Here is a 26,748-nt window from a genome sequence, read left to right as displayed (position 1 = left end):
CCCTCGGACAGACGGACAACCGGCACTTCAAACAAAAGAGGTTTTCTCTTTTTAAGTACAAAAAGCAACAGCAAGGAATCACACAACGTCCTGGGCTGGAAGGACCCACAGGATCATCGGTTCCAACTGCTGTCCCTGCACAGGACACCCCGCAGGTCACCCCATGTGTCTGAGGACGGTGTCCAGTCTCTTGAACACTGTCAGGTCGGGCCGTGACCCCTCCCTGGGAGCCTGTTCAGTGTCCAGCACCTCTGGGGAAGAACCTTTTCCTCACGTCCCACTGACCCTCCCCAGCACATCTGCTGCCGTTCCCTGGGCTCTGTCCCTGTCCCAGAGCAGAGCTCACCCTGCCCCTCCTGCTCCTGCTGAACCTGCAGCCCATGAGCTCTGCCCTGTCTGCTCTGCTCCAGCTGCGCAAACCCAGGGACTGCAGCCGCTGCTCACACGGCTTCCCCTCCAAATGGGAAATCGCACTCTGGTCAGCACAGCCGGGCTGCACCGGGCACAGCCCAACCTGTGCACAGCCCAACCCGGGTACAACTCAACCCGGGCACAGCCCAAACAGGCACAGCCCAACCCGGGCACAACTCAACCCGGGCACAGCCCAAACAGGCACAGCTCAACCCAAGCACAGCCCAACCCAGGCACAGCCCAACCCGGGCACAGCCCAACCCGGGCACAACCCAACCCAGGCACAACTCAACCCGGGCACAGCCCAACCCGGGCACAGCCCAACCCGAGCACAGCATAACCCAGGCACAGCCCAACCCGAGCACAGCACAACCCAGGCACAACCCAACCCGGGCACAGCCCAACCCAACCCGGGCACAGCCCAACCCAACCCGGGCACAGCTCAACACGGGCACAAGTCAACCTGGGCACAGCCCAACCCGGGCACAGCTCAACCCGGGCACAACCCAACTCGGGCACAGCTCAACACGGGCACAAGTCAACCTGGGCACAGCTCAACCCGGGCACAGCTCAACCCGGGCACAGCCCAACCCGGGCACAGCTCAACCGCCCTCCGGCTGACAGGAGGACCACGAGCTCCCACAGCACAGCGGGAGCGGAGACGTCGCAGAAACCGTGGGTCCTGCTGCTCCTCTCAGCGAGGTGAACGCACAGGAGGGGTCATTCCGGAGCCCAGGGTCTGTCCTGCACGAGGAAGCTCCCGCAGGGACCCCCGTCATCTCACAGGCTGTGTCCAGCGTGGCCCCCACAGAGCTGGCTCTGGCGGTGGAGCCGGAGGGACAGAGGACCAGCAATTCACCCAAGGATGCTGGAGACCCACAAGTAAACCTGATGAGCAAGAGTGAAATGCAGGTCCTATTTATACGTTAAATGCATTTATGAGCATGTAGAGCTGGAAGTCAGGGAAGCAAAAGCACAGCCCGTGTTAATGAGAGAAAGATTGTAGCTCAGATGTGTGGTCATCCCAGGTGAGACCCCTCCTCATTTCTCTCTCCATCACGTAACCCCCCGCCAGGAGGATCCGTCACTCTCCGCCTCCGCCCTCGGGCAGCGAAGGGCGCATCCTGGATGTGGTGCTGAGGTACCTGCTGCTGACCCACTTTACAGACCAGCTCTCTGTGAGGCTGAGCAGCGTCACTGCGGACTGGAGGGAGACATGGACGCTCCACGAAAGCGTTGCACCCCTGCTCCCGCACCCTCTCCCAGTAAAACGCCACAAACGAGTTGTCACAACGACCTGCGACGCTCAGCACAGACCGACAGCGCGGCCACGGGGCTGCAGCTGCCCACCCTCGCCCCTCCTCGTGCGCGACCGCGGTGCCGGGACCCCAGAGCCAGTCCGGGGGTCCCGCTCCGTCCGGGGGGAAGGTGCAGATCAGAGCAAATGCACAACAAACGCACACAGTGCAGACACGGGTCTTGTTAACGCACACGGTGCAGACACGGGTCTCGTTAGTCAGCGTCACGTTGACATCTCGTCAGAGCAGTTCTAGGGGGAAGCAATTAACTGGAGACGGGCTCAGCACAGCCTGCGCGGCACGGATGGTGCCGGGACCCCCCTGTGCCAGCCTCAGGACCGCAGCTCCTCCCCGGGACCGTCCTCAGCTCCCACTGCCCACGGGTGGACGGACCCGCTGCCAGAGCCGGCCCGGCCTCGTCCAGCCCTGCACCCGCAGGAGGTTTGGGCGCCCACGTTGCAGCCCCAGCTCGGGATGATCCCCACGTCCGCAGCACCCACAGCGCCTGCAGCGCCCGCCATACAACAGCTGCACCGGCCACCGCCATGGGGACAATGTGCAGGGAAACCCGTGTCACACAGCGTGGTGATGTCCCCCTGCCCTCCCCGGCAGGGACACAGCTCCGGGGGCAGCCTGGGCACCTCAGCCACCAAACCTCCCCTCCTAGCCCAGCGCAGCGGGGTCAGGCTGTGCTGCAGGGACTCCTGTCCCCATGGCCCAGCACAGTGGGGTCAGGCTGTGCTGCAGGGACTCCTGTCCCCATGGGCCAGCACAGTGGGGTCAGGCTGTGCTGCAGGGACTCCTGTCCCCATGCACAGCACAGCGGGGTCAGGCTGTGCTGCAGGGACTCCTGTCCCCATGGGCCAGCGCAGCGGGGTCAGGCTGTGCTGCAGGGACTCCTGTCTCCATGCAGAGCAGCACAGCGGGGTCAGGCTGTGCTGCAGGGACTCCTGTCCCCATGGGCCAGCGCAGCGGGGTCAGGCTGTGCTGCAGGGACTCCTGTCCCCATGGGCCAGCGCAGCGGGGTCAGGCTGTGCTGCAGGGACTCCTGTCCCCATGGGCCAGCACAGCGGGGTCAGGCTGTGCTGCAGGGACTCCTGTCCCCATGGACCCAGCACAGCGGGGTCAGGCTGTGCTGCAGGGACAGCAGAGCAGCACCCGGCACAGCCTCAGCCCAGCCTGGCGCGGGGCAGACGGCCGCATCCGCCGCGCTGACACAGCGCACGTTCCCGTGGCTTGCTTTAAATCAAGCCTGAACGGTTTCATGCAAATAAATCGCATTTATTCAAAACAACTCATTAAATAATTCACCCACGATGTCCCAAAGGGTGTTGCACAACACTTGGCAGCTCAGCTTCCCGTCCCCAAAATAATCAGCCGCAGCCACAGATCCGGCACCGGGACCGCAGCTCTGCCGCCCCAGGCAGGAGCCTCGGCACACCCGGCACAGCGAATGGATTGATTTGAGTCACAGCGATCACCGATTCCAACCATGATAAATCAGCTGGCAGGAAATCTGGATAGAAATAATGGAGTCTGCTGTTGTTCTGCATTTGTAGTCCTGAGCTGTTTTCCTAAAGAAAGTCTGAGTCGAATCAATTCCTAACCATTACAGTAGATTAATTTGCAATTTAATATAGACTTTACAACCCAAAGTGCTTTTTCCTAAGTAGATACACTGTAACCGTATGCATCTCTTTAAGGAATTACAATGTAAAATATAAATGCAATTTTTAAATTTTACCCTAATATTTTAGAAAAGAGCAAGAGCAGCCCTGGCCAGTGGGTTTAGAATTAACTGTTAAACCGCAGCCTAAAAACTGCAGTGGCTTTGCTGAGGGACGTGACCCGCGTTAACGACCGGTGTGCAAACGTCATGATCCACGTTAACGACCGGTGTGCAAACATCGTGACCCACATTAACGACCGGTGTGCAAACGTCGTGATCCACGTTAACGACCGGTGTGCAAACATCGTGACCCACGTTAACGACCGGCGTGCAAACGTCGTGACCCACGTTAACGACCGGCGTGCAAACATCGTGACCCACGTTAACGACCGGCGTGCAAACATCGTGACCCGCGTTAACGACCGATGTGCAAACATCGTGACCCACGTTAACGACTGGTGTGCAAACGTCGTGACCCACGTTAACGACCGGCGTGCAAACATCGTGACCCACGTTAACGACTGGTGTGCAAACATCGTGACCCACGTTAATGACCGGCGTGCAAACATCGTGACCCACATTACTGACCAGTGTGCAAATGTCATGACCCACGTTAACGACCGGTGTGAAAACGTTGTGACCCGCATTACTGACCAGTGTGCAAACATTGTGACCCACATTACTGACAGGTCTGCAAACGCTATGACCCACATCACTCCCCACTCCGCGGTGCAAGGGCCCCGCAGGCTCGACCCTGGGGCTCCGGGGGGACACCGGGGGTGACACCGGGGCCCTCGCGGCACTGAACGCCGACCTGCCCTGGGGGTGGGGACACGGGTGAAACGCGAGGGTTTGCTGCGCTGAGGACCGTGGTCGCCTGCGGATCCCGCCACCTGGGTGCTGACAGAGCGCTCCAGCATTTGCATCAGGAAACCAGACACAAAGCTACGAGAGGCTGTAAAAGGCGTCGGGCTCGGTGCGGCGCTCAGCAGCGCACAGCAGCGGAGCGCGGGCTGCGCGGCGAACGAGATAGAGAGCGGAACAGCTGCCTCATTCACTAAGCGCTATTCATCTGATCTGAAAGGGGCCGCGTTCCGATGGAAAAACAATGTGCAGCTTGTAACCAAAAATCATCTCAAAGCATGTGCATAAGTGGTTTGATTCTCCCCTAAAAGGGGTGAAAAATCTCATTCAACTCCTGACAGCCAGAGATGGCTCCAGCAGCAGAAGGCAGATCTTCGGCCAGGGATCGAGGTTTCAGCGCAGGTTTAGGCTACTCTAGAGGTCGGATCCTGACCCCCAGTCTTCCCTTTGCGGTGACTGAAGTTCTCCTGATTGTCCTTTTCCGCTGCTCACACAGCTGGGGGGACAGAGCACGGAGAGGAGTTTGAGCACCCGTGCGGTACTGGGAGACCAGCGAGAGGCGAAGCCCGGACAGAGAGGAGCCCGGTGCCGCGGCCAGGGCCAGCGCCAGCGCCAGGGCCAGGGCCAGCGCCTGCCCAGGGCACGCAGCCCCAGCGGAGCCACAGCGCCAGAACCACAGCGCCGGAGCCACAGTGCCACAGCCACAGCGCCACAGCCTCAGCGCTGGAGCCACTGCGCCACAGCCACAGTGCCGGAGCCACAGCGCTGGAGTTGCAGTGCCAGAGCCACAGAATTGGAGCCGCAGTGCCAGAGCTGCAGCATCGGGGCCCCAGCGCCAGAGCTGCAGCGCCAGAGCCCCAGCGCCGGCCCTGCTCTCGTCACCCGTCTGCTCCCGCTGGTCCCTTCCCGCCCGGCACAGGCTGGTGCTGCCTCCTCTCGTCCCCCCGAGTGCAGCCACAGGCACGGGCCGCGTCCTGGGCCCCCGGCAAAGGCCTCGTGGCAAAGCAAGGCCTTCCCGTTCCCAGGGGTAAAACTACCTCGGAGAAGATAAAATGCAAGAAGATGATTTTGAGCTTTTTATTCTGATTTGCAACAGCAGACAAGGGCCTAAGCTGGGCATGGTGCGGGCGGGTTTATGTTTAAACAGAGGGCTCCATCCGTGCCAGCGGGAGCTGACGACACGTCCCGGCGTCGGGCACGGTGAACACCCGAATAACGGCAGACGCCATCTCTCTGGCCCCCAGAGCAAAGCAGACGCAGCTCCAGGCTGAGCCGGCGCGGGGACCTGCCGCGGGTCACCGTCAACAGGCAGTGTCAGTGACCCGCGGCGGCTCCGCGGTCTGGCTGTGACATGATTTAAAAGGGAAAAGACAAAGAGTTGCCAGCACAGGATGGAGAAGAAAAGCCATCGGAATCTCCGGGAGGAGCCGCACGCTCATCAGCCGCTCGCCGCTGCTCCTCCAGATCTTTCCGAGCTGTTCCAGTGAGCTCCGGCTCTCTGAGAGTTCACAGCTTCCTAAGCACCACTCGTCTGCAAACGGCTCTGATCCCTCTGCGTGTACATTTTTTATGTGATGTGCTGAGTCGTGATTCCTTGGAACAAGCTTTCCCTGCTTCCAGCGAAAACTAAATAGAAACCGTGCCCGTCGTTGTTCTGCACCCACAACCACGGCGGCGGGTGCCCATGTGGAGCGTGGCCGCGCTGCCCAGCGGCTGCTGCACGGCGCGTTTTCCACGGGACACGTCCCGGGTGGGCTCGGCACCGCGCAGGACTCCAGCGCCGGCTGCGGAGGGCCCGCACGGCGGCCGAGGTGCTGCGGCGCTCTCCCGTGACCAGTTCTGTGCCGCCACCTCTTCCCACCACGGGCCCCAGACAAGGTCACAACTCACTGCCAAAGTGCCTGAGCCACAAGACTCGGTTTTCAAACACGTTTCAATGATACAGACCTACAATTCACAACTATTTCGGAGAAACAAAACTTAGCTTGGGCATGTTTCTGTCTCCTTAAAAACCAGACTATAATCTCATGAATCTTGTGGGCGTTTTGGATAATTTTATCCCGGGTCTCCATCACCCTCTCCCACGGAGCCACGCACAGGGAAGAGCTGAGCTGCAACGTCTCTGCCCGGAGGATCAGCACCCGCGGGCCAAACGCAGGAGCAAGCAGGTGGGACAGAAAAGGTCCACAAGCACCAGGAAGGATCCTCAGGGCCTTGCACATCGTCCTCCTCTTCCCTCTGCCAGCCCACCCTGCTGCTGCGCCAGGGCCAGTGCGCGCCAGTGCTCAGCACCCAGGGCTGAGGGCGGAGGGGAGGCTCCCCGGCTATCGAGCTCCAATACACTGCGATCTTGGGAGCCACTACAGAGCCCAGGCTGCCAGAACAGGCCAGTTCCCTGCCCTACAGCCACGGCACAGAACGGGCCCGTGCAGCTAAACGCTGGCACACCGCTGGCAGGAGGCACATGGAGCTGCACACCGGATGGCACGGCCGGCAGCACCAAGCCCAGCTCCTGTGCTCCTGCCGCAGCGCAGCTGAGCGGAGAGCGGGACGGCGGCCAGAGGCTCGCACGGGGACCGGTGAGATGCTGGGGCTCCCCAGGCCACATTGCCAGCACAGCAGAACTCGGCCATAGCCCCACTCCCTGCTCAGCCCTGCTCACAGCGCACTGCTCACCCTGCTCACCCTGCTCACGCTGCTCACGCTGCTCACCCTGCTCACCCTCACCCCAGTGCCGGTGCCAGGGGAACCTGCGGGAGCCCCAGCGCTGCTCCAGCTCTGCCACACAGACCCTCGAACCCGCCCTGTCCTGCCAGCGCCCGAGGGCACCCAGGAGCCATGCGGATTTGGGACAGCAGCTTACAGCAGTATACATGCCAGCAGTTTCACTACGATTTTTACTATTGGGTTTTTAACCCACACCAAATGTCAATAGCTTCATTCATCCTTCCCATATCAATTGCTTTCCTGAGCTCAGCACTTCTGTCTGCTGAGCTGTCCACAGCCAGCACGATGTTATGCAGCACACGGCACCTGCACCACCATGCAGAATGTGGTTGGGCTCGATGATCCCGAGGGTCCCCTCCAACTAAAACGATTCTAAGGTTCTATGAGTAAAGCTCTACGTGTCTGCTGGTGCGAGTGACCGCAGCTCGCCCCGCGCGGCAGAACGAGCAGCTGTGCTGCCGTGGGCTGCGGGGTCCGCGCAGCCGCTTCGCACGCTGCTGAGCAGCTGCTGAGCCCGCACGGGCACACGCTGCACCCGCCTCCCAGCTGACACCCCCCGTGCCAGCGGCAGCCGCAGGGGACAGGGGCCGCGGCAGCGGAGCACGAGGCACGCCTGCCTCAGCAAGGTGTGCCCACCGGCACTCCCTACATCCCCGTCTTTTCCCTGCTTTTATTCTAGAGAAAGGAAACAACGCAGCAGGCAGCATGTTTTACAGAGGGGCCTTTTATTTACAGACGCAACAGCCCCGCTTCGCGAACTGCCCGGGCAGAACCGGGGTGCCCTCTGCAGCACCGGAGCCCCGTCCCCTTCCCCCCCGCACGTCCCCACTGCGGCACAGCGAGTCAAACCAACTCCAAACAAACAGCGGCCACGCAGCCTGGCTCCCCACGGCCAGCCCTGTCCTGTCTCCCCACGGCCAGCCCTGTCCTGCCTCCCCACGGCCAGCCCTGTCCTGCCTCCCCACGGCCAGCCCTGTCCTGTCTCCCCACGGCCAGCCCTGTCCTGTCTCCCCACGGCCAGCCCTGTCCTGTCTCCCCACGGCCAGCCCTGTCCTGTCTCCCCACGGTCAGCCCTGTCCTGTCTCCCCACGGCCAGCCCTGTCCTGCCTCCCCACGGCCAGCCCTGTCCTGCCTCCCCACGGCCAGCCCTGTCCTGTCTCCCCACGGCCAGCCCTGTCCTGTCTCCCCACGGCCAGCCCTGTCCTGTCTCCCCACGGCCAGCCCTGTCCTGTCTCCCCACGGTCAGCCCTGTCCTGTCTCCCCACGGCCAGCCCTGTCCTGCCTCCCCACGGCCAGCCCTGTCCTGCCTCCCCACGGCCAGCCCTGTCCTGTCTCCCCACGGCCAGCCCTGTCCTGTCTCCCCACGGCCAGCCCTGTCCTGTCTCCCCACGGCCAGCCCTGTCCTGTCTCCCCACGGCCAGCCCTGTCCTGTCTCCCCACGGTCAGCCCTGTCCTGTCTCCCCACGGCCAGCCCTGTCCTGTCTCCCCACGGTCAGCCCTGTCCTGTCTCCCCACGGCCAGCCCTGTCCTGCCTCCCCACGGTCAGTCCAGCCCTGCCTCCCCACGGCCAGCCCTGTCCTGTCTCCCCAGGGCCAGCCCTGTCCTGTCTCCCCACGGCCAGCCCTGTCCTGTCTCCCCACGGTCAGTCCAGCCCTGTCCTGTCTCCCCACGGTCAGTCCAGCCCTGCCTCCCCACAGGCAGCCCTGGCTAAGCACAAGTTCAGGAAAACTTTGCCTATCTCTCTTTTACAATAGGAAAGTTCATTTCTGCATTTCCGGTGGCTTAGGAGAAGAATCAACGCTTTGTGCACCGGTTTTCAGGCTTTTCTCTCGTTGGCTTTAAGGAGATAACAACCCAGAAAATATTAACCTGGAGTGCCGGGTGACTGAGAGGCAGGATGAGCACGGAGCCTCGGCAGCCCCCCACAGCACCGGGCGGCCCTGGCCCCGGCGGGGACCCCGAACACCCCACTGCAAAATCATCACTAAAATACGCTTACTGAGACACCCTGCCTGCGCCTGTTCTGGTGGCAAAGTGACTGTCCCACAGTGACAGGCGGCGGCTCCACTCGGCACTGCCCGCTCTGCCGGCGCCGGGGAGCGGAGCCCGCGCCGGGCATCGCCGTGCAGCCGCGGTCACACGGCTCCCGCAGACCGACGGACACACGGCTCCCGCAGACCGACGGACACGGCTCCCGCAGACCGACGGACACGGCTCCCGCAGACCGACGGACACGGCTCCCTCAAACTGACGGACACGGCTCCCTCAAACTGACGGACACGGCTCCCTCAAACTGACGGACACACAGCTCCCGCAGACCGACGGACACACGGCTCCCGCAGACCGACGGACACATAGCTCCCGCAGACCGATGGACACACAGCTCCCGCAGACCGACGGACACATGGCTCCCGTAAACTGACAGTCTATCCAGCTGGTGTCCTCATGCAGCCGGACACCCCCGAGCGGCACCGTCACACAACACCCGCAGCTCCTGCTTCTCCAGCACAAACAATGCAAACACTTGCTGTGTCTCCTCCCAAAGCAGCATCTGCCGCTCCAAGGGTCTCTTTGCTCTCCGGGTCATTCTGCCCCTCACCACAACCCAGCTGTCCCTCTCCCTCCAGCCAGGCCACCACTGTGCCCCCTGCACCCACCGCCCCCAAATCCTGCCTGCAGGAGCACAGCGCCCACCATCCGGGTCCCGTCACGCTGCGTCCCCCGCGGGCTGGGCTGGTCCAGGCGGCTGCCAAGAGCTCGGTCCCCAAACACAGGGGACACTGCTTAGAGAACTTCACAAACTGCTGGTGACAAGGGAGGGGAGGCGGTGAGGACCCAAAACTGAAGCAACAAGACAGATCCATCTAGTGCCACATTCCTCTCCCCAAGCACTCGGCTTGAGAGCCTCAGCTGCCACACAGGGAGCTCGGAGGGGAACAGGGAACAGTAAGTTTGGGGCACTATGAAAAACATCCCGCCAAGCAGTGAATCACCTGCCAGGGTCCGTGCAGGACAGGGGACCCTCCAGGGGCTCGCGTGGCTCCTGACCGAGTCCCAGGCGCTGCCCAGCACAGGGGCGGCTGCGCCAGCACGGCCAGGCTCTGCGTGTCCCCAGCCCCAGCCCCTGCCCAGGGCAGCCCGCAGCCCCATCGCCTGCCCCGCCAGCCCATGGCACAGGCTTTGGGAACGTGCAGCCCCATCGCCTGCCCCGCCAGCCCATGGCACAGGCTTTGGGAACGTGCAGCCCCATCGCCTGCCCCGCCAGCCCATGGCACAGGCTTCGGGAACGTGCAGCCCCCGAGCCAGCTCTGCTGGGCAGAAAGGAGGGACATCTGCAAGCTCTGTGCTCAGTTCTCTGAGGGGTTTATCGCCTCTCTATGTCCCCAGCAGAGCCCTTCACCTCCAGGGCAGGGAATGCCATCAGGTTCTTCTGCACTGCGAGAAGGGAGTCTGCTTTTGGCAAGGAAGCTGCGCTCCCTTCCCTGCCACGCACCCTCCCCAGCTCCCGCGCTGCACGAGGGCCCGTCCACCTGCCTCATCTCCCCCTGCCCCATCTCTCCTGCCCCACCTCCCCCTGCCCCACCTCCCCCTGCCCCACCTCCCCCTGCCCCATCTCCCCCTGCCCCACCTCCCCTGCCCCATCTCCCCCTTCCCCATCTCCACCTGCCCCATCTCCCCTGCCCCATCTCCCCTGCCCCATCTCCCCTGCCCCACCTCCCCTGCCCCATCTCCCCTGCCCCATCTCCACCTGCCCCATCTCCCCTGCCCCATCTCCCCTGCCCCATCTCCCCTGCCCCATCTCCACCTGCCCCATCTCCCCTGCCCCATCTCCCCTGCCCCATCTCCCCTGCCCGGCTCCATCTCGCAGGCGGTCTGTGTGGGCACAGGGCAGCTCAGCCTCCCTCCCCTGAGCTCAGAGCTGGTGCACGTTGCTCAGACTATTTAACCTGAAAGGGCCTGGCCCATCATTAGGATGTAAACGGCGAGCGATGTGCCTGAAGAGACTGCCTTTCAGAGACAAGGTCACAGCCTGGGTGGCGATTTGCTCCTAACAATGGAAACCACTATCAGTGAATGTGAAGGCTTTCAGCTGAATAAAGACAGCGGTGGAGAGCTGGAAAGGAATCTAAAAGAGGCTTGGAGACAACTCCAAGAGAGCTGGGAAACTTGACTTGAAAAATCAGCAACTTCACAGTCTAAAATCCCACCTGGAGGCTCCAACCCTGACAGAAGAGATGAATAAACTGAACTTTGCCCAGCTGAAGTCCTGTTCTCTGTAACACCGGCAGCTACTGGAGTCTGTTACTGAAAAGGTACCTGTCCACCCTCTGCCTGAAGATCCCAGACAATCCCCACCTTCAACAGAGCTCGTCACAGCAAAGCCCACGGCACATCAGCTGCTCCTGCAGCCAGACCCAGAGCCCCAGGGGCACCCCTGGGAGGAGGGTCCGGGTCCCCTCACACTGTGCAAGGGCTGGAGTCCAGCGAGCAACCCCCCCTCGGTACACCAACCAACCCTTTGCCAGCACCACACAGCCCACTAACGCAACAGCCTCCTGCGAGCACTGCCTTGTTCTGCCAGGGCTGTCCCTGCCGCCAGCCTGAGCGCCTGCGGGCTGCCGACGGCAGGGAGAACGGTGCGGGGAGCAGCGCAGTGTCCGGCTGCCCCGGCGCAGCCCGCGGGGAGAACGGTGCGGGGAGCAGCGCAGTGTCCGGCTGCCCTGGCGCAGCCCGCGGGGAGAACGGTGCGGGGAGCAGCGCAGTGTCCGGCTGCCCCGGCGCAGCCCATGGGGAGAACGGTGCGGGGAGCAGCGCAGTGTCCGGCTGCCCTGGCGCAGCCCGCGGGGAGAACAGTGCGGGGAGCAGCGCAGTGTCCGGCTGCCCCGGCACAGCCCATGGGGAGAACGGTGCGGGGAACAGCGCAGTGTCCGGCTGCCCCGGTGCAGCCCGCGGGGAGCAGAGGGTCTGCCAGGGCAGCCTGGCGCCGTCCTGTCTCCCCCAGCTCCGGCAGGCTGCGCCGCAGGGCGCTGCACCCACAGCTGCACCCTGCCCCTCTCTGCTGTGCCAGGGAGCAGGGGCACAGCCTCCAGCTCCCCCTGCACCCCGTGAGATCCCGTGTGCCGCCCCAGGGGCCGGGCAGCAGGGGCAGGGCTGGCCAGGCAGCGCTGCCCGTCCACAAGCGCCATGCTCGGCCGCCGAGCTCGCTACTGGCGCTGCAAACCAGAGCCCTGAGCCGTGACTGCAGTCAATTCCTCTGCGCAGCAGCCAGGCTGGCGGTGCGCAGCTCGCGCTTGCCAGGATGCGAGCGCCATGGTGCTCTCACCCATCCCCACCGCACTCCTGCACTGCCTGCCTGCACCCCTGCCCGAAACCCTTCCCCAATCCCTGCACCCCTGCCCGCACCCCTGCACTGCCTGCCCGCACCCCTGCCTGCACTCCTGCCCGCACCCCTGCACCCCTGCCCGCACCCCTGCCCCCGTGCCGCCCCGCCGCTGTCCCGGGCAGCAACACCCGAGCCCCTGGCAGCCCCCAGGGCTCCCCAAAGGCTCCTACTCCGCTGGCTCCCACCGCAGCCCATGGAGGTTGCACCTGAAACATTTCCAGCTCTCTGACAAGCATCTGCCCGTGGGGCAAGCGGCTCTGGGAGGGAAGTTCCTGCTTTACACATGCAGAGATGCTCTGCTTTGCACAAAGTGCCCGTTCCCTCCTCTGCCTCAGGGGATCTTCGGTCTGGCAAAGCTGAGCTGCTTCACTCTGGCCCTGGGACTGTCCCCTGGTTGCAGTGAGGACTTGTGAGGAGGAAGAGGGTGGGAATCACAACACACCATCGCTCTGACTCCAGTGCCGCTGCTTCCTCCGATGCCCACACACGCTCCCCAGACAAAGGCAGGAAGGGAGGTGCGCAGCAAAGCAGAGCTGGGTACCGGGCAATGTGCAGAGCAAGGGCCCCCACTGACAGCCCTCGGGCCCTGCCCCGTCCTGCACCTCACAACGGGGTCTGGGGCGAGGGCTGGGCCAGGATGAGACCTGTGCCTGTGCATCAGCTCAGGAGGACCTGATGGGGCTACTACAGCAATGAAGGGAAAGAGCAGACCCTGTGTCTCCGAGAGCATTGCTCACGACCCAAGCAGCGGCTGTGGTAGGAGCAAGCGGCTGTAAAGCCCTTTCTGCAGCACAAGGTCAGTCCTGGCTAGAGCAGAGCATCTGTCCAATTCTTCGACAGCAAAGGCAGCGCTGCCTCTCCCGTCTGCCGCTCCCAGCGCTTGGCAGCGCAGCCTGCAGAGCCGTGCCCGCGAGCGTGCCAGCACCCCAGCCCAGCGCTCGGCCCTGGCCCCAGCCGCTACCGCTCCATCGCCGAGCAGGACCCCACACCAGCGTCTTTCCCCACCTAAGAAGTGTGCTCTCGCTTCCTGTGGCCCCCTGCACCCCAGCAATGCTCTGCTCTGCCCAGGTCTCTGCCTCCTCACCCCTCCCCACCCCTCAGCCCTCTCCTGCCCGCAGCACCCACTCCAGGATCACAGGCTCCCTGTGCTTCGTAGCCCACACATCCCCAATGCTCCAGCTCTAACGAGCACTCTTCATCAGCCCCTCAGCGAACTTTTGCCTTGCACTGACCGAGCTCAGTCTCCGAGCACTCGCTCCCCCCGAGCAGCCAGAACCCAGGTGACCCTCAGCACTGCTCTGGTCTGTAACAGCCACCCACACCCTCCTCGCTTCACCGCGCTCTGCCAGACACCTGCTGTGCCCGGGATAACCACGCACCGTGCCACCCCCTGCCCCTCCGTGCCACACGTCACAGCCACCCCGGACAACACACCATGAAGCCCGTGACTCCTGTGTCACAGCTCGGCTCCCGGCAGGTCACACCTGCACGTCCTGCCTGGGGCACGGTGGCCCAGCACAGCACAGCGCACCGCACTGCCGTCCAGCGCAGCGCTGCACCCTACGCACCCAACCTGCTGCGCTGCACCTTATGCACCCAACCTGCTGCGCTGCACCCGGGCCTGACACCCGGCACCGGCTGTGGTCACATCGGCACCCACGCACAGCCCGCGCACCCCCGCACCCGGATCGGCACAGCCCTGCTGCCCGCACAGCCTGCCCGGTCCTGCCCGCACTGCCCGCAAGCAGCAGCCTCAGCTCCCGGCGCTGCGGGTCCGGGCTCCCGCAGCCCGGCCCCGCCGGTACCGGTGCCGGAGCCAGCACCGGAGCGGTACGGGTGCCACGCCGGTGCTGGAGCCTCCCGAGCTGCGCCCACTCCCCGCGCCCGGTCCCGCTGCCCCCGCGCTCGGAGCGCAGCCGGTCCCGGGCTGGTGCGGACCCACGGCGGCGGGAGCGGCCCCGACCTGCGGCCGCCCCGGAGCGCCCCGAAAGGCAGCGCTGCAGCCGCGGCTGCCCGGCCCGCTCCGCCCGCCTCCGCGCCGGGCTCTGCGGAAAGGGGAGCGGGGCGGTGGGGAGCGGGGCTACGGGGAGCCGGGAAAGGGGCTATGGGAAGCCTGGCACCGGGGAGCGGGGCACCGGGGAACGGGGCAATGGGAAGAGGGGCAATGGGGAGCGGGGCACCGGGGAGCGGGGCAGCAGCGCGCCGTCCTGCCGGGGCCGTGTCCGGCCGCCCCCCGCCCGCGGCGGTGCGAAGTTTGGCGGGGGGTGCCTGGTCGGCAGCCGTCGCGGAGCGGGGCCGGTCGCGGTGCGGGTCGGGGCGCGCACTCACCGTCTGCTGGAGGTCGGGGATGCCGATGCGGACGACGATGGCGCCGGGCGCGGGCTCCTCCATGCGCGCCGGGGCCGCCAGCTTGGGGGAGCGGGGCCCGCCGGGGCCCCGGGCCGGGTCGAGCCGCGTCTCCTCCCGCAGGCCGGCTCCCGGCTCCCCGGCGGCGGCGCGGGGCTGTCGTTCCGGCGGCGGCGGCTGCTCTGGCGGCGGCGACTCCGGGCTCTCATGTTTGCTGCCGGCGGGGCTCAGAGGCATGCTCCGTGCGGCGCGGCGGGGCGGCCGGCGCCCGCTCCGGCACCGGGGGCCGCGCTCACAGCCCGCCCGGGGGCCCTGCGGGGTGAGGAGAAGCGGTGAGCGCCGGGACCAGCCCCGGCAGGGATGGGACCCCCACCCTGCACACGGGCAGCCCTGAAGGGACCCCGCGGGATCTCACCCCCCCGGCAGGGATGGGACCCCCACCCTGCACACGGGCAGCCCTGAAGGGACCCCGCGGGATCTCTCCCTCCCGGCAGGGATGGGACCCCCACCCTGCACACGGGCAGCCCTGAAGGGACCCCGCGGGATCTCTCCCCCCCGGCAGGGATGGGACCCCCACCCTGCACACGGGCAGCCCTGAAGGGACCCCGCGGGATCTCTCCCCCCCGGCAGGGATGGGACCCCCACAGGGCACACGGGCAGCCCTGAAGGGACCCCGCGGGATCTCTCCCCCCCGGCAGGGATGGGACCCCCACAGGGCACACGGGCAGCCCTGAAGGGACCCCGCGGGATCTCTCCCCCCTGGCAGGGACCAGGGACCCCCACAGGGCACACGGGCACCCCGCGGGGGGACCCCAGCAGAGGATGCCCAACCTCCACTCGGGGACCTGGGGGGGAAGCTCCAGCCGGGGCCCAGTGCAGGACCCCACACTCCACCCAGGCCACCCCCGCAGGGACCTCATATAGGACCCCTGACTGCCCCCCGCAGAGAGCCCCCCCAGGAACCCCCACCGATCCACACAGGAACCTGGCAGAGGCAGCCCCACGGGGTTCCCCACGGCAGGGACCCTGCGGGGACACCCTCCACACAGGGACCCTCATGTTGGGGGCCTTGCAGAGGACCAACCCCACCCTACATGGGAATCCCCAAGTCATGGACCTCACAGAGAAGCCCCATACCATGCAGGGATCCTCACAAGTGCCCCCCTATCGCGCCCCCAGCAAGGGCCAACTGCAAGCCCTCCCCAGCCCACAGCGAGCAGAGCCCCCATTGCAGTGTCTCCCACCAGCACCGCAGGGGACCCTTCCATGTCCCGGCAGAGGGACAGGGCAGCAAAGCGTGGACCTGCGCTGGGCTGACCCGTCGCGCACAGAGCCCCAGAGCCTCTGCTCCCCAGGGCTGCACTGCATGCGCCGCAGCCAGCACAGGGGGGCTGGACATGGTGCCCTGCAGCCAAGGACGGGATGTCCCAGCTTCTGGGGCCTGCTCTGCTCCTTCAATCAGCTGCCTTCTTCCTTTGATCAACTGTCTTCTCTGCGCATCACCACGAGTGCCTGCAGTTCATCCCAGCAGCCTTGTCCTCCATCTGCAACCGGGGTCCTCCACCTCCACACTGACACCAGCATGTCTGAGGGCCTGCCTGACTCCTTCCCCGTCTGCCAGAGGACCCCCGATGGAGGCAGACAGCAGCAGGACCCGGACCCCCGATGGAGGCAGACAGCAGCAGGACCCGTCGCTGATGCGTGGGCTCAGCACCCTGCCTGTCTCTGGGTTTTACAGGGAAAGGCCTTGGTTCTGGCCCTGTCAGCTGTTCACCATGCAGCAGCGGCAGCGCTGCCCACCGCGGGGTCCCCGCAGCCCCTGCTCACAGGCGGCCAGCACCCAGCGCGCCCACGCACAGCCGCACACAGCCGGGCCGGCCCTGGGCTGCAGGAACAGCTCCAGCGGGCTCCGGGAACACCCCCACCAGCCCCCGCCACGTGGGGCTGTCTGCCAGGGCCTTCCCCAGCCGGCTCCTGCTGGGACAACACGGAGCAGCAGTGCCCTTGTGCCAGGGCTTTGGGAGTGGACGGTGCCTGACCCATGTTCCTGCCCCAGACCTGTCTCAGTCCGAAGCCACGTGCGCACGCAGCGCAGCGGTGGCAGGCACGGCCACCACTGGCTCCAGCACAGAGTGGGGACGCCAGCAGCTGCCACCACAGGCTGCTATTTCTGCCAGAGCCCCTGCCAGTGGGGGCTAATGAGAGCCAGGAGGTCCCTGCCTGCTCAGCGGTCAAGCCCCTGCTCCCAGGCAGGGCCAGGCGAGCGACTGCCCTTCCAAGAGCAGCTGGACCGCCGGGCTGAGCCCTGCAGGACGGTGCATGGGGCTGTGTCCGGTCCGTCACTGGCTGGGAGTCAAGGCTTTAATCGGCGTGACAATCCTGACACAGAAATAGCCTCCAAACCACTGAGAGCTGGAGAGATTTACGGTATGGCCTGGATCTGTCCAGGAAATGAGTAATGGCTCTTCCTTCGGCCCTCCCAGCCTGAGGCCGAGGGACTGCGCTCGGCACCGGTGAGAGCCAGGCTGTGCCAGGCGGCCAGCCCGCGAACCCCCCAGCTGGAGCACATGGGACTGCGCTCAGCACCGGTGAGAGCCAGGCTGTGCCGGGCGGCCAGCCCGCAAACTCCCCAGCTGGAGCACATGGGACTGCGCTCAGCACCGGTGAGAGGCAGGCTGTGCCGGGCGGCCAGCCCGCGAACCCCCCAGCTGGAGCACATGGGACTGCGCTCAGCACCGGTGAGAGCCAGGCTGTGCCGGGCGGCCAGCCCGCAAACTCCCCAGCTGGAGCACATGGGACTGTGCTCGGCACCGGTGAGAGCCAGGCTGTGCCGGGCGGCCAGCCCGCGAACCCCCCAGCTGGAGCACATGGGACTGCGCTCAGCACCGGTGAGAGCCAGGCTGTGCCGGGCGGCCAGCCCGCGAACCCCCCAGCTGGAGCACATGGGACTGCGCTCAGCACCGGTGAGAGCCAGGCTGTGCCGGGCGGCCAGCCCGCGAACCCCCCAGCTGGAGCACATGGGACTGCGCTCAGCACCGGTGACAGCCAGGCTGTGCCGGGCGGCCAGCCCACGAACCCCCCAGCTGGAGCACGTGGGCTGCAAATGCCGCACCGAGCACGGGCGAGGCAGGCGGGGAGGCCGTACCCACAGACCGGGCAGTTCAGGGTCCGGGAGAGTCTAACGGGTCCTGGAGCACCAGCACCGCAAGTCCGTGGCACTAGCCCCGAAATGGAGATTGTGGCCTGATCATGACAAACAATGAGATCAGCCCAGGAGCAACCCGCGGTCCTGGGCTCCTTTCCCTCAATCCGCACACGCACCCCTCTGCTGGAGAGCTGCAGGTCCCGCCTGCTGCTGCTGCTCCAGGGGTGCGAGGAGCAGGGGCAGCGCCTGCGCCTGGGGCACGGGTCAGCATTTGTGCCCGGGCACGACACGGTGCCGTGGCAGTTTCAGTCATCTCCGGTCAGTCCCCTTCTAAGGTCCGCGGAAACATCCTTGCCAGCAGCAAAGCAAGCCAAAGCCACGGCTCCCCAGGGTGCCCGTCCCACTGCAGCGCCCCGTGCCTCCCACTGAGAACAGGGCTCCAGCCGGGCGCTGGCTGGGAGACGAGACCAGAGCCGCTGGAAAGGCTCCTGCGCCATGGGGCACACGTTGTGCCCCACCCTGCGTAAATCCTGCTCCATGGGGCACACAGATACCCCACCCTGCGTAAATCCTGCTCCATGGGGCACACGTTGTGCCCCACCCAGCGTAAATCCTGCTCCATGGAGCACACGTTGTGCCCCACCCTGCGTAAATCCTGCTCCATGGGGCACACGTTGTGCCCCACCCAGCGTAAATCCTGCTCCATGGAGCACACGTTGTGCCCCACCCTGCGTAAATCCTGCTCCATGGGGCACACGTTGTGCCCCACCCTGCGTAAATCCTGCTCCATGGGGCACACGTTGTGCCCCACCCTGCGTAAATCCTGCTCCATGGGGCACACGTTGTGCCCCACCCTGTGTAAATCCTGCTCCATGGAGCACACGTTGTGCCCCACCCTGCGTAAATCCTGCTCCATGGGGCACAGATACCCCACCCTGTGTAAATCCTGCTCCATGGGGCACACAGATACCCCACCCTGTGTAAATCCTGCTCCATGGGGCACACGTTGTGCCCCACCCTGTGTAAATCCTGCTCCATGGGGCACACGTTGTGCCCCACCCTGTGTAAATCCTGCTCCATGGGGCACACGTTGTGCCCCACCCTGTGTAAATCCTGCTCCATGGGGCACACGTTGTGCCCCACCCTGCGTAAATCCTGCTCCATGGGGCACACAGATACCCCACCCTGTGTAAATCCTGCTCCATGGGGCACACGTTGTGCCTCACTCTGTGTAAATCCTGCTCCATGGGGCACACAGATACCCCACCCTGTGTAAATCCTGCTCCATGGGGCACACGTTGTGCCCCACCCTGTGTAAATCCTGCTCCATGGGGCACACATTGTGCCCCACCCTGCGTAAATCCTGCTCCATGGGGCACACAGATACCCCACTCTGTGTAAATCCTGCTCCATGGGGCACACAGATACCCCACCCTGTGTAAATCCTGCTCCATGGGGCACACAGATACCCCACTCTGTGTAAATCCTGCTCCATGGAGCACACAGATACCCCACCCTGTGTAAATCCTGCTCCATGGGGCACACGTTGTGCCCCATCCTGTGTAAATCCTGCTCCATGGGGCACACAGATACCCCACCCTGTGTAAATCCTGCGCCATGGGGCGCATGTTGTGCCCCATCCTGCAGCCCTGCAGCCCCAGGTGCAGCCGCATCAGAAGCGCGGCTCCGCCAGCCCGCGCTGGCCGGCCCCCGGTGGCAGGGCTCGGGCTCCCAGCAGAAAAGGCCGCCCGGCTAAAGCCAGGGCTGGGGGAACAGGCCGTGCCGCCTTGAGCCAGGGACACCGGGGACGAGGTGGCGCTGGTGAGGGGAAGAAGTGGGCGAAACAACCGTGAGTCACAAACAGCCAAGGAGTCGCAGGCTGAGGTGTCTCATGGCGCAAAAGACAAAGGAGTTAAGAGTGGTCAGGAAGGGAGATGCCAAAAATACCTGTCAAAGGGCCAGAGAGGGGAGCTTGGAAAGTCTGAACCGGGAAGCCAGCAGCTGCGGCCTGACATGGCAGAGGCACAGCGGACAGCCCGGGGCACAGAGGGGAAACCTGCAGCCGGCCCAGAGGAACCTGCACAGAGCTGGAGGGACCCGGGAGCTGCAGCCGGCCCAGAGGAACCTGCACAGAGCTGGAGGGACCCGGGAGCTGCAGCCGGCCCAAAGGAACCTGCACAGAGCTGGAGGGACCCGGGAGCTGCAGCCGGCCCAGAGGAACCTGCACAGAGCTGGAGGGACCCGGGAGCTGCAGCCGGCCCAGAGGAACCTGCACAGAGCTGGAGGGACCCGGGAGCTGCAGCCGGTGCAGAGGAACCTGCACAGAGCTGGAGGGACCCGGGAGCTGCAGCCGGCGCAGAGGAACCTGCACAGAGCTGGAGGGACCCGGGAGCTGCAGCCGGCCCAGAGGAACCTGCACAGAGCTGGAGGGACCCGGGAGCTGCAGCCGGTGCAGAGGAACCTGCACAGAGCTGGAGGGACCCGGGAGCTGCAGCCGGCCCAGAGGAACCTGCACAGAGCTGGAGGGACCCGGGAGCTGCAGCCGGCCCAGAGGAACCTGCACAGAGCTGGAGGGACCCGGGAGCTGCAGCCGGTGCAGAGGAACCTGCACAGAGCTGGAGGGACCCGGGAGCTGCAGCCGGCCCAGAGGAACCTGCACAGAGCTGGAGGGACCCGGGAGCTGCAGCCGGCCCAGAGGAACCTGCACAGAGCTGGAGGGACCCGGGAGCTGCAGCCGGTGCAGAGGAACCTGCACAGAGCTGGAGGGACCCGGGAGCTGCAGCCGGCCCAGAGGAACCTGCACAGAGCTGGAGGGACCCGGGAGGCAGGGTAAACGCCTCCCTGACAGCGGGCACTGTGCTGCACAGACCCCCACACGCTACAGCGTTCCCCCGAACACGCGCGGCTGCAGAGGGGCCGGGTCCCACCTGCTGCCCTCCTGCCCTCCACACACGGGGGTTCCAGTGACAGCAATGCCACAGCTGTCCCCTCCTGCTGCTTCAGCCAGACCCCGCCCTGCGGTGACAAACCGGGCAGGCCGTGCTCTGCCCCAGCCAGGCCTGCCCGGGCTGTCCCAGGACAGAGGTGGCCCCGGCTCCAGGCTTCTCGGGGACAACGTCCCCCGGCCTGAGCCCTGCCCACGGTCCAGAGCCAGCGGTCCAGAGCCCGCGCTCCACTGCCCGCGCTCCACTGCCCGCCTTCTGTTCAACCAGCGCTGTGCGCCGACTTTCTTTCATTCTTTTTCCATCTCATTATTTCACTAGGGGGAGAAACTAAATGCTGCACATGGTAATCCTCAGGAATATTCTTGCTTTTTTTCCCAGTCTTCAGGTACCTCGTTACTTCCCAGTAACATTTAAGACACAACTGTGAATGGTTCAAAACACATGCTGACCACCCCCAAACTCCACTATAGACTTGCAGAGTCATTCACATTCATTTTCTTTTATTAAATCAACTTCTCCACTGAGGAAAAAAACCTCACTTATCTTGAAAAAAGATACAAATTGAGTATCTTAGAAATTTTAATCCAATGAGTCTTATTCTAACACCAGGAAATACTGATGAAAAATCATCAGTTATAAAATCTGTGAAGAAGGTTTCCTGGTGACAGGAGCCCATCAGCAGCTCTTCCACCAAAGCACGCGGCGCCTGGCCGGCCCAGCGGAGCGCCCTGCACGCGCCAGCAGGCGCGCCACAGCGAAACGCAGGGCACAGCAGTCTGCTTGGATTGGCAAATACTCTTCGCAAGAGCCCTCACAAGAGGCTGTAAAGTCCAGTGACCGTTACCTCTTAACTGCGAGAAACCATGTTCCCCGGTGGCCTGTCCCGCTCTGCACCGTTCCCACTGTCACTGCACCTGCCCCGCCACCCCTCACAGATCCCTCATTGGGGACAGCCGTGCCACGGGGACCACGCCCTGCCACGCCGCTCAACCCTGCTCCGGCGCCTTCCCAACTCTCTATCGGGGCTCCGGGTGCCCCCCGGCTAGAGGCAATGCAGACCCACGGCCATCGCTGTGTGACGCTGAGCGGCTTTCCTGTGGAGGGGAGGCTGGGAGCGTCCGGGGAACGTGCAGCGCCGCGCTGCTGCTGCGAGCTGCAGCGGTGCCACCGGCGAGAGCCGAGAAGACAGCAGCCCCGGGTGTGCCACGAGCAGGAGGAAGCGGCACCGCTCCGGGGCGGGGAGCCGGCACCTGCCAGGGAGGAGGCAGCTCCAGCGGTGCAAAGTGAGGAGCCCAAAGGGCTGCCAGGCTGCGGCTCTGCCAGTATCAGCACCGGGCCCCGCGGCGGCGCCGAGCGCCCAGCGCTGTGCTCTCAGAGGTTGCTCTGGGCATCCTCGCGGACAGGGCTGCTGGCACCCAGCTGACACGTCTGAAATCCTCGCACCAAACTCCCTCCTCCAGGTCTCCTCTCACCCTCTCTCCTCTTCCTGGAAAGCTGCTTCAGACCCTTCTTTGCAGTGACGGTTAGGAATGGCCTAATTTGTAGCCCACACGTTCACGGCTAGTTCACCCCACTCTTGCATCAGCATTGCCTGTTAGCCTGCACAGCTCTCCTCCTTTGTTTATGTAAGTATTTGTATACGTATCTCAGGCAGCAATTAGATCCTCACTCAGACTTCACTTTGCAGGCTAAACAAGTGCCATTCACGTGGCCTCCTGTTGCACGGCAGGTCCCTGCGCCAGGGCCGCTCAGGAGGGGCCTCGGTCACAGGGACCAGTCGCAGGCTGGATTCACACTTAGGGACACAAAAGAACATACTTGCAAAGCAGACCTGTGCACGGCTCGTGCCGTTCCGGGCTTCGAAGTCCCTGTCACCCAGAACACACATCGCAGGGAGGTCTCAGCCCTGCCCCAGTGCAGTCCCGTGGGTTGCAGCAGTCCCGCGGGTTGCAGGATTGCAGCAGTCCCATGGATTGCGGCAGTCCCGCGGGTTGCAGGATTGCAGCAGTCCCATGGATTGCAGCAGTCTGCTAGGGAGCACTGGAAGAAAACAAGGATAACAGCGGCTGACAGCTCCACAGCAACTGTCCTTCCAGAATCAAGGGAGATCTCACAAGTGTCGGCATAGGGGCCAGCAGAACTGCACACCTCCTGCATCTTCCTCAGCAGGGACTGCTGGCCACCCCCGTGTCATGGCCACCAGCAGCTGAGTGCGTTGTTCTGCAGGCAGCCACACTGTCTTGCAAAAAACTCCCAGCACCAGACTACTACAGCAAGCACTGCAGCCTGCCCGGGGCTGGCAGATTTCCCTCTCTGAATCAGCCTAAACTCTCTGCCCTCTCGAGCGCCTGTCTCCCATGTACGGCCACCTCATGGCCGCCCTCACGGCCACCTTCACGGACACCCTCACGGCCACCCTCATGGACACCTTCACGGACGCCCTCATGGCCGCCCTCACGGACAGCCTCACAGCCACCCTCACAGCTACCTTCACAGCCACTCTCATGGACACCTTCATGGACACCCTCATGGCCACCTTCACAGACATCTTCAAGGACACCCTCACAGCCACCCTCACGGTCACCTTCGTGGACACCCTCATGGCCACCTTCACAGACACCCTCACGGCCACCTTCATGGCCACCTTCGTGGACATCCTCATGGCCACCCCCATGGCCAGCCCGCCGGGGCTGCCTGGGGCTGCTCCTGCCGCTCACACCCCAGTGGCTCCGTGACCCTGGAACGGCCCGGCCGTCTGAGGAGCAGGGTGCCCCGGGACCCGCCAGCGTGGGAGCGCCCGGCTCAGCGCGTCCCAGGTGCGTCTGCGCCGCACGGGCTGGTGCCTCGGGCACGGTACCGGCGGCTGCAGGCAGCTGCTCCCTAGCACAAGTGCTGCTCTCTGGGAGAGACGGCGGGAGCAACAGCTACTGCAGCACTGACTGGGCGAGGACTGGGTACCTGGGCCATGCTGGTGTGTGGGAGCAGCACAGACACCCCAGCCCGCTGGCAGGGCACAGGCTGCACCAGGTCCCTGTGCCTCACAGGGCTGTGGGTGCACACGGCAGTGGAGACCGAGGGGAGACCCAGCGTCCTGCTCGGGTGTCACTGCTGGGGCAGGTGTGGAGAGCGGCACGTGGGGCTGTCACTGCTGGGATCACCGCAAATGGTCCCATGCGCTGGGGCTGTTTGTGGCAAAACGAGGTGCTGGGGCACTGCCTCTGCCTCTGTGCTAGGAAAGGACCAACTAGGACAGACTGCCCGACTGACTCCAGATCAGCACCCAGGGCCGCGGGGACAAGGCAGCCCACCCACCCACCTGCACCAGCACCGCCGCTGCCTGCCAGGCCGCAGGGCCGCGGAGCCCAGGCAGTGCTGCCCGTCCCTGCTCCCGCAGCTCCCGCAGCGCCCCAGGCTCCACTTCTGCTGCCGCGCCGAGCCTGCCCTGGCTCCGCGTGCACCCCACGTCCTCCCGGGACCGCGGAGCCCCGGACCATGTTCAACAGCCCTGTCCGGAGCCCCCGGCCCTCCCGTGCCGCTGCAGGAGTGCAGCCTCACCTCAAAGCACCGGGGAGCTTCCGCTCTCGCCTGGCTGGCGATGCCCATGGAGCAAGCAGAGCCGTCCTCTCGCACAGGCCAGACGTTACTGATTTACCAGGGGCGGCTGCAGCTGCGGCTGGAACGCTCGGTCGATGGCTGCAGCGCTGTGGAAGGCACGGTGGCCTCTGCGGGGGGGACGGGGAGCAGGAGGGACTGTGCTGCTCTGCCCCCACCACGGGGCCTGAGCGCAAGGCCCTGTGTGGGGTGTCGGGAGCCTGGGGCTCCCACGGGCCACATTCCCACGGGCCCAGGGCTGCTCCTCAGCATCCTGCCAGCTCCGAGCCAGGGGCCAGGCACGGCCCTGCCCAGAGCCGGGTCCTGCCCAGAGCCGGGTCCTGCGCAGAGCCGGGTCCTGCCCAGAGCCGGGTCCTGCCCAGAGCCGGGTCCTGCCCAGAGCCGGGTCCTGCCCAGAGCCGGGTCCTGCGCAGAGCCGGGTCCTGCCCAGAGCCGGGGCCCCGCCGTGCCGCAGCGTCCCCACTGCTTTATCGGGCACAGGCAGGTCAGCCAGCACCGCTGTTTGCGGTGGCTCCGGCCCAGCCCCACGTGAGGGGCAGCACAGAGCAGCCTGTGCAGCCCGACCTTGTCCTTCGCCACCGCTGCCCGTGTCCCCAGGCGTGACTCCCGTGGGGGACACGCAGCACGGGCTGTGCGCGCCGTGCCGGGACGCGCAGCGCTAGCGGGCGGCGGGTGGGCGCGCATCGACCGGCCCGGCGCGGCGGACACGGCCGGCCGGGAAACTCTCCTCCCCATTGATTTTCGCTCTCTCTGTTTGCCAGGGTCAGTGGGTCACTGGGCGTGTGCAGACAGTTAAAGGGCAAGTCCCCAAACACGCTGCTCATGGGAGGAAACTCACTGCCCCAGCGCTCGCCTTTCCCGGGGTGACAGCAGAGCAGTGCTGACCCCAGTGCTCACCATTCCCGGGGTGACAGCAGAGCAGCGCTGACCCCAGCAGAGCAGCGCTGACCCCAGCGATCGCCGAGCCCAGCAATCGCCGACCCCAGCAGAGCAGCGCTGACCCCAGTGCTCACCTTTCCCGGGGTGACAGCAGAGCAGCGCTGCCCCCAGCAGAGCAGCGCTGACCCCAGCGAGGGGCAGGGGTCGAGGAGCAGCATCCCCTGCCCATGCAGTGCAGGCCCGGACACACTGGGCCCATCTGAGTGCCCAGCAAAGGGGCAGAGGCACCTCGAGCTCCCCAGCACACGCACACGTGGACGCAGCTGCAGAGCACGGCTGGTGATGATTTGCAGGGAAACCTGTCAGCAGAGTTCTGGGGCAACAGTCTTTGGCACAGGGGTTTCCCAGAGCTGTCCTGTGTCTGCTGCACAGCGCTGCAGGAGAGGATCCCGCTGCTCCGCCACCTGTGAGCGGGCCCCACAAAACCACGGGAGCCAATTCCCCACCGGACTGACCCTGGCACAGCCCCACTTGGCCACAGCGAAGGCTCTTTGCTCACTCCTGCCCCTGTCCCAGCTGCAGACGACCCTTCAGGCTGACAGGACAGACATCAGCAATCCCTGGGCCACCCCTGTGCTTCCCACAGGCCCCGGCCCCGCGGGGCTCCCGGCCGCCCACCTCCCACGGCGCTGTGCATCCCCAGCTCCGGGACACGGCTGCAGCGCCCGCCCCACCCTGCCCCATCGCCCCAGGGGGACACAGCCCCCCTCGCAGGAAGGAGCCAGAGCTCCCTGCCATCCTGCACAGGACAGGACCCCCAGCCCCATGGCGGGGGAGCAGCAGCCACGGGCTGGTCCCAGCCAGGAGGAAGGAGCTCGGGCCAGCAAACCCTCTCTCTGTCCCTGCAGCCCCCGCACAGGGCACAGTGCTCCTCGGTGCCAGGCACTGGCCACACAGCCCAGCCTGTGGCTCGGGGCAGCACAGCCACCGCCAGGCTCAGCCCGGCGCGCCGCCTGGCCACGCGCCCCTGTCCTTGGCAAGCTGGGCAGGTGGGACAGACGGACAGCACTTGCGTGCTGGCGCTGCATGACACTGGGGCTCCAGGGGTACTGCTGGGACACAACAGTTTGGTCCTTGTCCCCATCCCTGTGTGCTCACTGCTGCTCCTGGGCAGGACACAGACACACAGGCAGCCCACGCTGCCAGCTGGCCCAGCTTAAAACCAAGCTCATTTCGTCCTGGTGGCTTTTGTCAGGAGCAGCTTGCAACTGTAGCTGTTCCTCTAAAGCACAATTGGCGATGAACAATGACACAAGAGCAGGAATGAGGGGCTGGAGTGCAACCTCTGTAACTCAGCCCTACCAGACCGCCCGTGGGGCAGCCCAGCACCAAGAGCTGCCCACGCAGCCCCTCCTGCCCCAGAGAGGGGTCTCGCAGCAGAGCCAGGGGCCGGCTGCAATGGGAACAGC

At 65.0% G+C, this 26,748-nt stretch overlaps 1 protein-coding gene across 1 annotated transcript in view; it reads right to left on the bottom strand.

Moving 5' to 3' along the window:
* The window catches only part of SHANK3 (SH3 and multiple ankyrin repeat domains 3), a gene marked incomplete at both ends in the record, with an annotated part of 330,722 nt that extends 306,331 nt beyond the window's left edge, over window positions 1-24,391 (bottom strand). The window contains 2 exons of the mRNA XM_080358124.1: window positions 14,681-15,010; window positions 24,344-24,391. Of these exons, the coding sequence (XP_080214250.1) occupies window positions 14,681-15,010; window positions 24,344-24,391 (378 nt within the window). The remainder of the gene's footprint in view (window positions 1-14,680; window positions 15,011-24,343) is intronic.
* Window positions 24,392-26,748: the final 2,357 nt, after the last annotated feature.

The sequence above is a fragment of the Nesoenas mayeri genome (assembly GCF_963082525.1).
Source record: "Nesoenas mayeri genome assembly, chromosome: 1".
Taxonomy (NCBI): Eukaryota; Metazoa; Chordata; class Aves; order Columbiformes; family Columbidae; genus Nesoenas; species Nesoenas mayeri.
The sequence above is the reverse complement of the archived record's forward strand: the minus strand, read 5'-3'. Positions and strand labels throughout refer to the sequence as shown.